Raw genomic sequence first — 12,985 nt, 5'->3', positions numbered from 1 at the left:
TCCAAGTTACTGATCCGCCCTATACCCAGGAGGCACGGTGGCAACTTGTGGGGCTGGGGCGTGCTAGAGTCGTCTGTAAAAAGCCTCAGGCCATCAGTCATACAGGTTGTTCCTATCCATCTGGGGGACAGAGACATAACATCTAGAACATCTACAACAGTTGTGTGGACCTTTCGAGAGGCTCAGCAGGAAGGTACTACAACACCTAGGTGCTAGTGGAAGGCTACTGATTTCCACCTGGATAAGGGGACTCTGGATTTGCCTTCAAACCGGCCTGACTCTGCCTACCCTGTCATCTGGTGCTCTGGACTGTGGATGCTGAAGCCTACAGTAAAGGTAGAGACTGCAACCTTGTGTCCTCGTTCTTCACTGCGCCTCTCACCATCCACCATCTATACACTGGGAAGCCCTGGGGACATACTTCATCTGTGGGAAGGTATACCATCTAGCTGCCATTACATCACCCCAGCGGACCCCTTAAAGCAGCGTCGGTCACCCTGACCGAATACCACAGGTGGTGTCACGAACATTTCCCCTTTAAAGACCTTTCCCTTTTACAACGGACGTCCCTAGGGCCACGGACCGAGTCAGCCACCGTGACATCCCCCTTGAGAACCGAAGGACCCGGTACCGAGTACCCCAGAGCCCTAAGGGGGCGCTCCAGCAGCCCTGAACCCAATCTCCTCTCCGGAGGTGCCGGAATTCTAAAGGCTAAATGGCAGCCCTGAACCCACACAATCTCCTCTCCGGAGGTTCTGGAATTCTAAAGGCTCTAGGCCTGCCCTGTGCACGTGCAAACAAGTCACGCTACCGTTACGTTCCACACTCTCACAGAACATAAATGATCTTAGCGCACCGATGGGTGCGCCAAAGATATTTTTATAGATTTAGTCAATCAGACAGGACCTTGCTCATGGGCCAATCCGGAGCCAGACCAGGACCTGAGCATGTGATGGCCAACCACCAATGAGGAGTCGCCTCACGGGCATGCTCAGAAGAGCGAATCCTGGACTTAGTGAGTGATCGCTTGCTGCAGTCTATTGTTACCATAGCTGAACCTGGAGGGGCAGCGGTACTAACCATGCTCACAGACTGCGTCTGACCAAGATGACGGGACCAACATCTTTGCTGAGCAGCATCCACTGCAAATAGGAGACCGCAGAGGAAGACTAGGCCTGGGATCTATCCTGTGCAGAGGAAGAATCCCAGTGCCTAACACTATGTACATAGATTTGAGTTACTGCAAATAATGTCCTTCTTGGCTAAAAATACTCTTCAAAATTATTAAGGGGAGTATTTTTACTCCTCTGTAACATATGTAGTGTGACCTCTGACAGAGTTTGTGCTATGGAGCAGTGGGGGCACCAGCAGTCAGACCCTCAGCAACTGATGGCCCTTTAATAAACATCTATTAAAAAATGTTGTCCTATATGACTTCTAAAATGGACCAGGCTGTATGGGTCACCGAGAATGGCAAGTGGCCACAGAAAGCCGACGTACAGTCCGTATTTACGGTAGCTAACATGGTGAGCAGTGGATTGGGGTCACAAGAGGCAGAGTCTGCTGCATGAAACCGGCGGTGGTGGGATGTGGTGCTGCAGGCCCCGGCTGGGAGGAGAGGGTGTTCCAGCGCTGCAAGGCTGCAGGTCCTGGGCTGGAAGAAGAGGTCGGCCTCAGGAAACCGGCGGCCTCAGGCCTCGTGCACAGATTGAGATCTTGGCGGAGGTCCTCCAGCCTCGCCCCACTTCTGCTAACGGCTTCCTGCCTCCTTTCACCCTGCTCCACAACTGTGCTGGTCTACTGGTGAGGACTTTGATGTAGATTGATTCCCCAACAAATTGCAATGTGTAAACATACCCCAAAGCTTTAGAAATAACAATTCAACCCATAGTTCTCAAACAGTTTTATTAAAAACACAAATAAATAAGTCTAACAAAAAGGAGAAAAATATAAATATATTTATACATACAAGTCTATAACAATAGACTTTACAAAACAATATGTAGAACTAAGCAACGTTAGAGATAAGTAACAAAAACAAACAGAACACGAGTGACAGCACCCGGGGCCCACCAGCATGCAGCCTCACGAGAATGACATTACACAGCCACACGAGATTTACAAATGTAAAGACAATCCAGCTTCTTGGAAATATGCTAAATTTATTGGAATATATATATACTAGCTATTGAACCCGTTCTACGCCCGGGTGGCGAGCATTTATATTGGAATATGGTCTCCATCCTGGTATGTGCTGCTCCTATCCTGTCATATGCTGCTCCATCCTGCGCCCCCATCCTGTCATGTGCTGCTCCACCGTGTCATGTGCTGCTCCATCCTGCGCCCCCATCCTGTCATGTGCTGCTCCACCGTGTCATGTGCTGCTCCATCCTGCATCCCCATCCTGTCATGTGCTGCTCCACCGTGTCATGTGCTGCTCCATCCTGCGCCCCCATCCTGTCATGTGCTGCTCCACCGTGTCATGTGCTGCTCCATCCTCATCCCCATCCTGTCATGTGCTCCCATCCTGCGCCCCCATCCTATCACGTGCTGCTCCATCCTGCGCCCCCATCAGTGCGGGCGGCTGTGCTGAGTGCGGGCGGCTGTGCTGAGTGCGGGCGGCTGTATGTGACGTGGCTGTGCTGGGTGCGGGCGGCTGTGCTGGGTGCAGCGGCTGTGCGTGGCTGTAGGCGGCTGTGCGTGGCTGTGGGAGGCTGTGCTGGGTGCGGCGGCTGTGCGTGGCTGTGGGCGGCTGTGCTGGGTGCGGCGGCTGTGCTGGGTGCGGTGGCTGTGCTGGGTGCGGCGGCTGTCCGTGGCTGTAGGCGGCTGTGCTGGGTGCGGAGGCTGTGCATGGCTGTGGCGGCTGTGCGTGGCTGTGCTGGGTGCGGCGGCTGTGCTGGGTGCGGCGGCTGTGCTGGGTGCGGCGGCTGTGCTGGGTGCGGCGGCTGTGCTGGGTGCGGCGGCTGTGCTGGGTGCGGCGGCTGTGCTGGGTGCGGCGGCTGTGCTGGGTGCGGCGGCTGTGCTGGGTGCGGCGGCTGTGCTGGGTGCGGGCGGCTGTGCTGGGTGCAGCGGCTGTGCGTGGCTGTAGGCGGCTGTGCGTGGCTGTGGGAGGCTGTGCTGGGTGCGGCGGCTGTGCGTGGCTGTGGGCGGCTGTGCTGGGTGCGGCGGCTGTGCTGGGTGCGGCGGCTGTCCGTGGCTGTAGGCGGCTGTGCTGGGTGCGGAGGCTGTGCGTGGCTGTGGGCGGCTGTGCTGGGTGCGGCGGCTGTGCTGGGTGCGGCGGCTGTGCTGGGTGCGGCGGTTGTGGGTGGCTGTGCTGGGTGCAGCGGTTGTGCGTGGCTGTGGGCGGCTGTGCTGGGTGCGGCAGCTGTGGGCGGCTGTGCGTGGCTGTGGGCGGCTGTGCGTGGCTGTGGGCGGCTGTGCTGGGTGCGGCGGCTGTCCGTGGCTGTGGGCGTCTGTGCGTGGCTGTGGGAGGCTGTGCGTGGCTGTAGGCGGCTGTGCGTGGCTGTGGCGGCTGTGCATGGCTGTGCTGGGTGCGGCGGATGTGCTGGGTGCGGCGGCTGTGGGTGGCTGTGCTGGGTGCGGCGGCTGTGCGTGGCTGTGGGCTGTGCGTGGCTGTGCTGGGTGCGGCGGCTGTGCTGGGTGCGGCGGCTGTGCGTGGCTATGGGTGGCTGTACGTGGCTGTGGGCGGCTGTGCTGGGTGCGGCGGCTGTGCGTGGCTGTGGTCGGCTGTGCTGGGTGCGGCTGTGCGTGGCTGTGGGCGGCTGTGCGTGGCTGTGGGCGGCTGTGCTGGGTGCGGCGGCTGTGGTCGGCTGTGCTGGGTGCGGCGGCTGTGCTGGGTGCGGCGGCTGTGCGTGGCTGTGCTGGGTGCGGCGGCTGTCCGTGGCTGTGGGCGGCTATGCGTGGCTGTAGGCGGCTGTGCGTGGCTGTAGGTGGCTGTGCATGGCTGTGCTGGGTGCGGCGGATGTGCTGGGTGCGGCGGCTGTGCTGGGTGCGGCGGCTGTGCTGGGTGCGGCGGCTGTGGGCTGTGCGTGGCTGTGCTGGGTGCGGCGGCTGTGCGTGGCTGTGGGCGGCTGTGCTGGGTGCGGCGGCTGTGCGTGGCTGTGGTCGGCTGTGCTGGGTGCGGCGGCTGTGCTGGGTGCGGCGGCTGTGCTGGGTGCGGCGGCTGTCCGTGGCTGTGCGTGGCTGTAGGCGGCTGTGCGTGGCTGTGGCGGCTGTGCATGGCTGTGCTGGGTGCGGCGGCTGTGCTGGGTGCGGCGGCTGTGGGTGGCTGTGCTGGGTGCGGCGGCTGTGCGTGGCTGTGGGCTGTGCGTGGCTGTGGGCGGCTGTGCTGGGTGCGGCGGCTGTGCTGGGTGCGGCGGCTGTGCTGGGTGCGGCGGCTGTGCTGGGTGCGGCGGCTGTGCTGGGTGCGGCGGCTGTGTGTGGCTATGGGTGGCTGTACGTGGCTGTGGGCGGCTGTGCTGGGTGCGGCTGTGCGTGGCTGTGGGCGGCTGTGCTGGGTGCGGCGGCTGTGGTCGGCTGTGCTGGGTGCGGCGGCTGTGCGTGGCTGTGGGTGGCTGTGCTGGGTGCGGCGGCTGTGCGTGGCTATGGGTGGCTGTGGGCAGCTGTGCTGGGTGCGGCGGCTGTGCGTGGCTGTGGGCGCCTGTGCGTGGCTGTGGGCGGCTATGGTCGGCTGTGCTGGGTGCGGCGGCTGTGCGTGGCTGTGCTGGGCGCGGCGGCTGTGCTGGGTGCGGCCATTTTCTTGGTCCTGCTCCCGGAGTCGGCGCCTGCGCAGTCCGCGCTTTCCGGCGCCATTTTCTTGAAGACACTGCAATGTGTCTTCAAGAAAATGGCGCCGGAAAGCGCGGACTGCGCAGGCGCCGATTCCGGGAGCAGGGGGACAGTCACGGCCCGGAAGCGCGTCGGTGGAACGGGTCAGGTAAGTATACTCACCCTCCGCCTCCTGGCTCGTCCCTGCTTGTCCGGTGGAGATCGCGGTGTGCGTTCAGCGCTTACGCATACCGCGATCTCCTGGGAGCGTCGCTCTGTGCGGTCCAGACTGCGCCGGCGCTTGCGCTTGCGCAGTCTATAGAGGCTTCGGACAGAGTGACGCTCCCAGCGTTATATTATAGATCTCAAATTGTGCTAAATTGCAGAGACAGCATAGAAACGCGTTTCAGATGAACATGGTCCCGTGTGTTTGAAACGAGTTGCTATCCTGTCTCTGCAATTTAGCACAATTTGATTTTTTATCTATTTCAATAAATTTTGTCATTTCCCATAAACTGGATTTTCTTCAGATTTTATTTACATTTGATCCCAGGGATTCCGTGCGCCCAGAGCTTCGGTAAGCTGTTTATTTTTCTATTTTATGTACAAGGGAGTTACATCACCCCATTCACTTTGCAGCATTCCAATATGTATGCTCTCACCATTCCCCACACAGCCCCTCCACATCGTGACTCCTTTCCCCCACACACAGCTTCACATCATCCCCCCTTCCCCGCACAGCCCCTCATCATCTTCCCTTTGCAGTCCCACTCAAGTAACATCAACCTCTTTCCAAATTACATCCTCAGAGAACTCACACCGAGTCCTGCGTCCTCATTCCCTTGTACAAGGGTCCATGGTGCAGCCCCTCAGTCCTCTCCTCACACCTCCATGGTGCAGCCCCTCGGTCCTCTCCTCACACCTCCATGGTGCAGCCCCTCGGTCCTCTCCTCACACCTCCATGGTGCGGCCCCTCGGTCCTCCCCTCACACCTCCATGGTGCAGCCCCTCAGTCCTCTCCTTACACCTCCATGGTGCAGCCCCTCGGTCCTCTCCTCACACCTCCATGGTGCAGCCCCTCGGTCCCCTCCTCACACCTCCATGTGCAGCAGCAGCTCCACATTTCCCGCTTCCCTTCTCCACCAGCATCCTTCCAGCAGCCTCAGCAAAACGCAGCTTCCTGCTATCGGCCCCGCCCCTTCCGGTTACATCATGATTTCAAGAACTCACTCCTCCCCCCTCAAGAAATAATCAACTCCACTCTACGCTACGGACGGAGAGCGGGGCTGGTGTGTGAGCGGCGGAGATGGCGGCTGTGTACCGGCGGCTCAGGAGCGGCTGGACAACCGTGTCCGGGATTGGCAGCCGGGGCTGTGCCAGGGGACTGTGCTCGGCGCCCTGGTGAGTACGAGGGGGCGGGTCATGGAGGAAACACAGACAATGGGGCGGGGGAAGGAAACACCGACAAAGGGGTGGGGAGAAGAACTGCAGCACATGACCCCTGGTGAGGAGATTGCTGCCCCTTAAAGACTCCTGGAGAGGAGAGTTCTGCTCTCTGGGAACTCTGGTGTGGAGAGTGCCACCCTTTAAAACCCCCTGGCAAGGAGATTGTTGCCCTGTAAAGACCCCTGCGACAAGAGTGCCACCCTCTGGGGGAACCCTGGCGAGGAGCGTGCCGGCCTCTGGGGGACCCCTGGTGGGGAGTGTGCCGGCCTCTGGGGGACCCCTGGTGGGGAGCGTGCCGGCCTCTGGGGGACCCCTGGTGGGGCGCGTGCCGGCCTCTGGGGGACCCCTGGCGGGGCGCGTGCCGGCCTCTGGGGGACCCCTGGTGGGGCGCGTGCCGGCCTCTGGGGGACCCCTGGTGGGGAGCGTGCCACCCTCTGGGGGACCCCTGGCGGGGCGCGTGCCGGCCTCTGGGGGACCCCTGGCGGGGCGCGTGCCGGCCTCTGGGGGACCCCTGGCGGGGCGCGTGCCGGCCTCTGGGGGACCCCTGGCGGGGAGCGTGCCGGCCTCTGGGGGACCCCTGGCGGGGAGCGTGCCGGCCTCTGGGGGACCCCTGGCGGGGAGCGTGCCGGCCTCTGGGGGACCCCTGGCGGGGAGCGTGCTGGCCTCTGGGGGACCCCTGGCGGGGAGCGTGCCGCCCTCTGGGAGACCCCTGGCGGGGAGCGTGCTGGCCTCTGGGGGACCCCTGGCGAGGAGTGTGCCGCCCTCTGGGGGACCCCTCGCAAGGAGAGAGCATCACGTTTAGGGATCCCCAGCCCCCGGTGATGGATTCATACTTTATTGGGTGCTGGACCCAGTTAGTGACAATGTGCCCCCCATTGTGGCCCTTACCCAGCGGTGTGGACCCATCTTATGTCTGTCCCCATGACATTGCCTCCTGTAATCAGTGCAGCCACGGAAAACTGCGCTCGCCACAACTTATACGGGTTTTTGGCTGCAGGTACCAGGATCATTTGGAGATGGAGAACAAGCGGCATAAACCACCCCCCAGACCCCCAGAGGTGAAATCCAGCATCCTGAACAGCCCGGGAGTGATCAGTGTGGACTCGATGAGCCGGGAGTCGCTGTGTGAGCACCTGGCACGGAACGTGGTGTATATGGCAGGTCTGTAGAGGGGTCACATATTCCTCCTCTCCGACACCTACACTGTATTGGGGGCTCACATCCCATTTATGTCTGCCACAATTACCTGGTTATTTATTATTAAATACATCTTTCTCTGTTGATTTTGTTTTACCCGCCATGCTTTACACTGCAGTTTCAGGTGTGATTATAAATCCCCCTTTACAGCTTTGTTTTATCTTTAGGTCCACTAGTGGCCATCAACAAACCGCAGGGACTGCCCATTACAGGTAGGTAAGCCGCACATTCGCTTCTATGAGGACAGTTATATGGAGTGACGCGTCCAGGAACCGTTCACACGGCGCACAATGTCGTCTTTTTTTCTCATCAGGAAACACGGAAGGAAATTCAGTGATGTCTGTACTGTCAGAACTACAGCGGACCCTGCAGATCAAGTCCGAGCTTCATGTGGTGAAAGCCGCACCCAAGTATGTGTGAGAAATAACCTATCATCACTAAAGCACTGAGCATCAGCCAGGCGGGACCTATAGTGTGAATACTGCCCCCTATGTACCAGAATATAACTGCTATAATACTGCTCCTATGTACAAGAATATAACTACTATAATACTGCTCCTATGTACAAGAATATAACTACTATAATACTGCTCCTATGTACAAGAATATAACTACTATAATACTGCTCCTATGTACAAGACTATATCTACTATAATACTGCTCCTATGTACAAGAATATAACTACTATAATACTGCCCCTATGTACAAGAATATAACTACTATAATACTGCCCCTATGTACAGAATATAACTACTATAATACTGCTCCTATATACAAGAATATAACTACTATAATACTGCCCCCTATGTACAAGAATATAACTACTATAATACTGCCCCTATGTACAAGACTATATCTACTATAATACTGCCCCTATGTACAGGAATATAACTACTATAATACTGCCCCCTATGTAAAAGAATATAACTACTATAATACTGCCCCTATGTACAAGACTATATCTACTATAATACTGCCCCTATGTACAAGAATATAACTACTATAATACTGCCCCCTATGTAAAAGAATATAACTACTATAATACTGCCCCTATGTACAAGACTATATCTACTATAATACTGCCCCCTATGTACAAGAATATAACTACTATAATACTGCCCCCTATGTAAAAGAATATAACTACTATAATACTGCCCCTATGTACAAGACTATATCTACTATAATACTGCCCCTATGTACAAGAATATAACTACTATAATACTGCCCCCTATGTAAAAGAATATAACTACTATAATACTGCCCCTATGTACAAGACTATATCTACTATAATACTGCCCCCTATGTACAAGAATATAACTACTATAATACTGCCCCCTATGTAAAAGAATATAACTACTATAATACTGCCCCTATGTACAAGAATATATCTACTATAATACTGCCCCTATGTACAAGAATATAACTACTATAATACGGCTCTGTTTAGACCCACACACACGAGACCCCTTTACCCTGCTGGTGTCGGTGGTCTTGCTGCGCTCCCTCTACCTCCCCCGTGTCTTGTGCAGGGAGAGCTCGGGGCTGGTTCTGTTGTCTTCTTGTCACGTCACCACGAAGAAGCTTGAAGATTTCTACTCTGAGTGCCGTAGATCGGAGCGGCCGCTTGCTACGTTCTGGTGAGCTCTCGCCTTCATATTTCCAGTCCTGTGTGAGTTTGCTGTTACCCCTATAACACTGAGCACAGCTGTTGATGCCTCGTTTCTTTTAGGGCTGTGACTCTCGGTGTTCCCAGTCCACCCAAAGGGGACATAAAAGTGGCTCTAAAGGTGGAAACAATTGGAAACCTCGATCTGGTAAGATAAAGAAATGCTGTGTCTTGGATGTGAGATATCGGCCTAATTCAGATCTGTGGAGCTTCTGGGACAAACAATGTTTGGGGCTTCTATGTTCCTGCTTAAGGCGCCCTAAATAAATCCATGATTGCATATTGTGTGTTTAGGTTGCGCCTGAGATGCATCCATCCAAAGGAAGCCTGGAGAGAAGAGACGTCAAGAGAACGGAGACGAGGTATCAGGTTCTCCGCTCCTCAGTGGGATGTTCACTCCTACAGCTGCAGCCAATGAGCGGTACGGAAATATTACTAAATGCTACAATTAAGAGTTCTGGGAGTTCAGCTCTGAAGCCTGCAGAATAGTGAGTGCAGCTCTGGAGTATAATACAGGATGTAACTCCGGATCAGTAATGTAATGTACAGGTCCTTCTCAAAAAATTAGCATATAGTGTTAAATTTCATTATTTACCATAATGTAATGATTACAATTAAACTTTCATATATTATAGATTCATTATCCACCAACTGAAATTTGTCAGGTCTTTTATTGTTTTAATACTGATGATTTTGGCATACAACTCCTGATAACCCAAAAAACCTGTCTCAATAAATTAGCATATCAAGAAAAGGTTCTCTAAATGACCTATTACCCTAATCTTCTGAATCAACTAATTAACTCTAAACACATGCAAAAGATACCTGAGGCTTTTAAAAACTCCCTGCCTGGTTCATTACTCAAAACCCCCATCATGGGTAAGACTAGCGACCTGACAGATGTCAAGAAGGCCATCATTGACACCCTCAAGCAAGAGGGTAAGACCCAAAAAGAAATTTCTCAACAAATAGGCTGTTCCCAGAGTGCTGTATCAAGGCACCTCAATGGTAAGTCTGTTGGAAGGAAACAATGTGGCAGAAAACGCTGTACAACGAGAAGAGGTGACCGGACCCTGAGGAAGATTGTGGAGAAGGACCGATTCCAGACCTTGGGGAACCTGAGGAAGCAGTGGACTGAGTCTGGTGTGGAAAGGCGTGTGCAGGAAATGGGCTACAGGTGCCGCATTCCCCAGGTAAAGCCACTTTTGAACCATAAACAGCGGCAGAAGCGCCTGACCTGGGCTACAGAGAAGCAGCACTGGACTGTTGCTAAGTGGTCCCAAGTACTTTTTTCTGATGAAAGCAAATTTTGCATGTCATTCGGAAATCAAGGTGCCAGAGTCTGGAGGAAGACTGGGGAGAAGGAAATGCCAAAATGCCTGAAGTCCAGTGTCAAGTACCCACAGTCAGTGATGGTGTGGGGTGCCATGTCAGCTGCTGGTGTTGGTCCACTGTGTTTCATCAAGGGCAGGGTCAATGCAGCTAGCTATCAGGAGATTTTGGAGCACTTCATGCTTCCATCGGCTGAAATGCTTTATGGAGATGAAGATTTCATTTTTCAGCACGACCTGGCACCTGCTCACAGTGCCAAAACCACTGGTAAATGGTTTACTGACCATGGTATTACTGTGCTCAATTGGCCTGCCAACTCTCCTGACCTGAACCCCATAGAGAATCTGTGGGATATTGTGAAGAGAAAGTTGAGAGACGCAAGACCCAACACTCTGGATGAGCTTAAGGCCGCTATTGAAGCATCCTGGGCCTCCATAACATCTCAGCAGTGTCACAGGCTGATTGCCTCCATGCCACGCCGCATTGAAGCAGTCATTTCTGCCAAAGGATTCCCGACAAAGTATTGAGTGCATAACTGAACATTATTATTTGATGTTTTTTTTGTTTGTTATTAAAAAACACTTTTATTTGATTGGACGGGTGAAATATGCTAATTTATTGAGACAGGTTTTTTGGGTTATCAGGAGTTGTATGCCAAAATCATCAGTATTAAAACAATAAAAGACCTGACAAATTTCAGTTGGTGGATAATGAATCTATAATATATGAAAGTTTAATTGTAATCATTACATTATGGTAAATAATGAAATTTAACACTATATGCTAATTTTTTGAGAAGGACCTGTATGTACACAGTGACTGCACCAGCAGAATAGTGAGTGCAGCTCTGGATTATAATACAGGATGTAACTCAGGATCAGTAATGTAATGTATGTACACAGTGACTGCACCAGCAGAATAGTGAGTGCAGCTCTGGAGTATAATACAGGATGTAACTCCGGATCAGTAATGTAATGTATGTACACAGTGACTGCACCAGCAGAATAGTGAGTGCAGCTCTGGAGTATAATACAGGATGTAACTCCGGATCAGTAATGTAATGTATGTACACAGTGACTGCACCAGCAGAATAGTGAGTGCAGCTCTGGAGTATAATACAGGATGTAACTCCGGATCAGTAATGTAATGTATGTACACAGTGACTGCACCTGCAGAATAGTGAGTGCAGCTCTGGAGTATAATACAGGATGTAACTCAGGATCAGTAATGTAATGTATGTACACAGTGATTGCACCAGCAGAATAGTGAGTGCAGCTCTGGAGTATAATACAGGATGTAACTCAGGATCAGTAATGTAATGTATGTACACAGTGACTGCACCAGCAGAATAGTGAGTGCAGCTCTGGAGATATTTTGTGTTTTTTACCTTTCTTTTCTCTGTAGTTTTTAGGGAGCAGCTTTTAGTCCACTGCACCTTACAGTTCTGTCCGATCCTGGGAGATCACACTTACAGTTCACGGGTGGCAAAAGTTTTAGGGCAGAACATCTTTGTTCCTTTGGATCTTGCAACTCCAAGACCTCAGGTAAAGCTGAATACAAACTCTGTGGATACAAACGTCCAGGAATGACAAGACCCCTCCTAATACAACCGTACAGCCTTATAGGGGGGGCTGTAATGTCATGTTATATATTTTTATGAGGGGCTGCAGGGAGTGTGAGATAATTAGATCCATAGCACATTCTGTAATCGGAGTATGTAATAGCAGAGTATTAGGATCTGTGACCAGCTGCTTGCTGACAGTTTCCCTCTGCGGTCTGTATGGATTCTACACATTTGACTGTATCTCTTGTTTCTTGATGACAGCGGATAGAAGAGCCGATTCTCCGCAGGATGCGTGTGCCGGAGCAGAAGGTGCACCAGATCCCTCTGCATCTTCACCTGCAGCAGCTGCTGATGCCGGACGACCCCTCCGCAGCGCACCCGACGCATCTCACTGCTCCGCCGCCTCCTTATTTCCAGCGGACAATGGAACTTTTGCGTCTTAAAATGAAATAGTCCTTCCTTATGCAAAAATAACGAATGGTCAAGGCAGAAGTGGACATGTGGTTCGGAGACCCCACCATCACCACTTTTGGCTAGCAGAGGGCCGACTGGTGGACTCTCAGTATAAAGATGGCTCCTGGTGCTGGGTCCCCATAGTACAGAGAGGCAGGTGGGGGGAGGCTCCCGCTGCAGAAAGCTTCCTTACAATGCTGGACATGCTTGTATCCAACCAAAATGTGTAAATGTTTTGGTGGATGAAACGTTTTTCTTATATTTGTAAAATATTCTGAATCTAAATTGCTTTATCATGTCATATACACTTATTTATGTATTCACTTTGTAAATAAATCACTTATTTTTTTTTTCAGTATGTTTATCCTTACTAAACACTGTATGATTTATACATTCTATCGATTCTATGTTACACACTGTATTATAATTCAGAGCTGCATTCACAATTCTGCCTTGTACAAAAAGCAGATGTAGCTGGATTTGTGAAAAAGCTCTGGAGCATAATAGAGGATAAGTAATGTAATGTATTTACATAGTGAGTGCAGCTCTGAAGTATAATACCGGATGTAACTCAGGATCAG

At 52.9% G+C, this 12,985-nt stretch overlaps 1 protein-coding gene across 1 annotated transcript; it reads left to right on the top strand.

Annotated features, from left to right (window-relative positions):
- Window positions 1-5,972: 5,972 nt before the first annotated feature.
- Window positions 5,973-12,759, top strand: RPUSD3 (RNA pseudouridine synthase D3). Its single transcript, XM_077276334.1, has 9 exons — window positions 5,973-6,147; window positions 7,190-7,353; window positions 7,557-7,601; window positions 7,703-7,799; window positions 8,919-9,026; window positions 9,119-9,203; window positions 9,350-9,476; window positions 11,792-11,931; window positions 12,213-12,759. The coding sequence occupies exons 1-9, from the start codon at window positions 6,053-6,055 to the stop codon at window positions 12,402-12,404; spliced, it is 1,053 nt and encodes a 350-aa protein (XP_077132449.1). The 5' UTR covers window positions 5,973-6,052; the 3' UTR covers window positions 12,405-12,759.
- The last annotated feature ends 226 nt before the right edge of the window (window positions 12,760-12,985 follow it).

Source organism: Ranitomeya variabilis, chromosome 8 (genome assembly GCF_051348905.1).
Source record: "Ranitomeya variabilis isolate aRanVar5 chromosome 8, aRanVar5.hap1, whole genome shotgun sequence".
NCBI lineage: Eukaryota > Metazoa > Chordata > Amphibia > Anura > Dendrobatidae > Ranitomeya > Ranitomeya variabilis.
The sequence above is the reverse complement of the archived record's forward strand: the minus strand, read 5'-3'. Positions and strand labels throughout refer to the sequence as shown.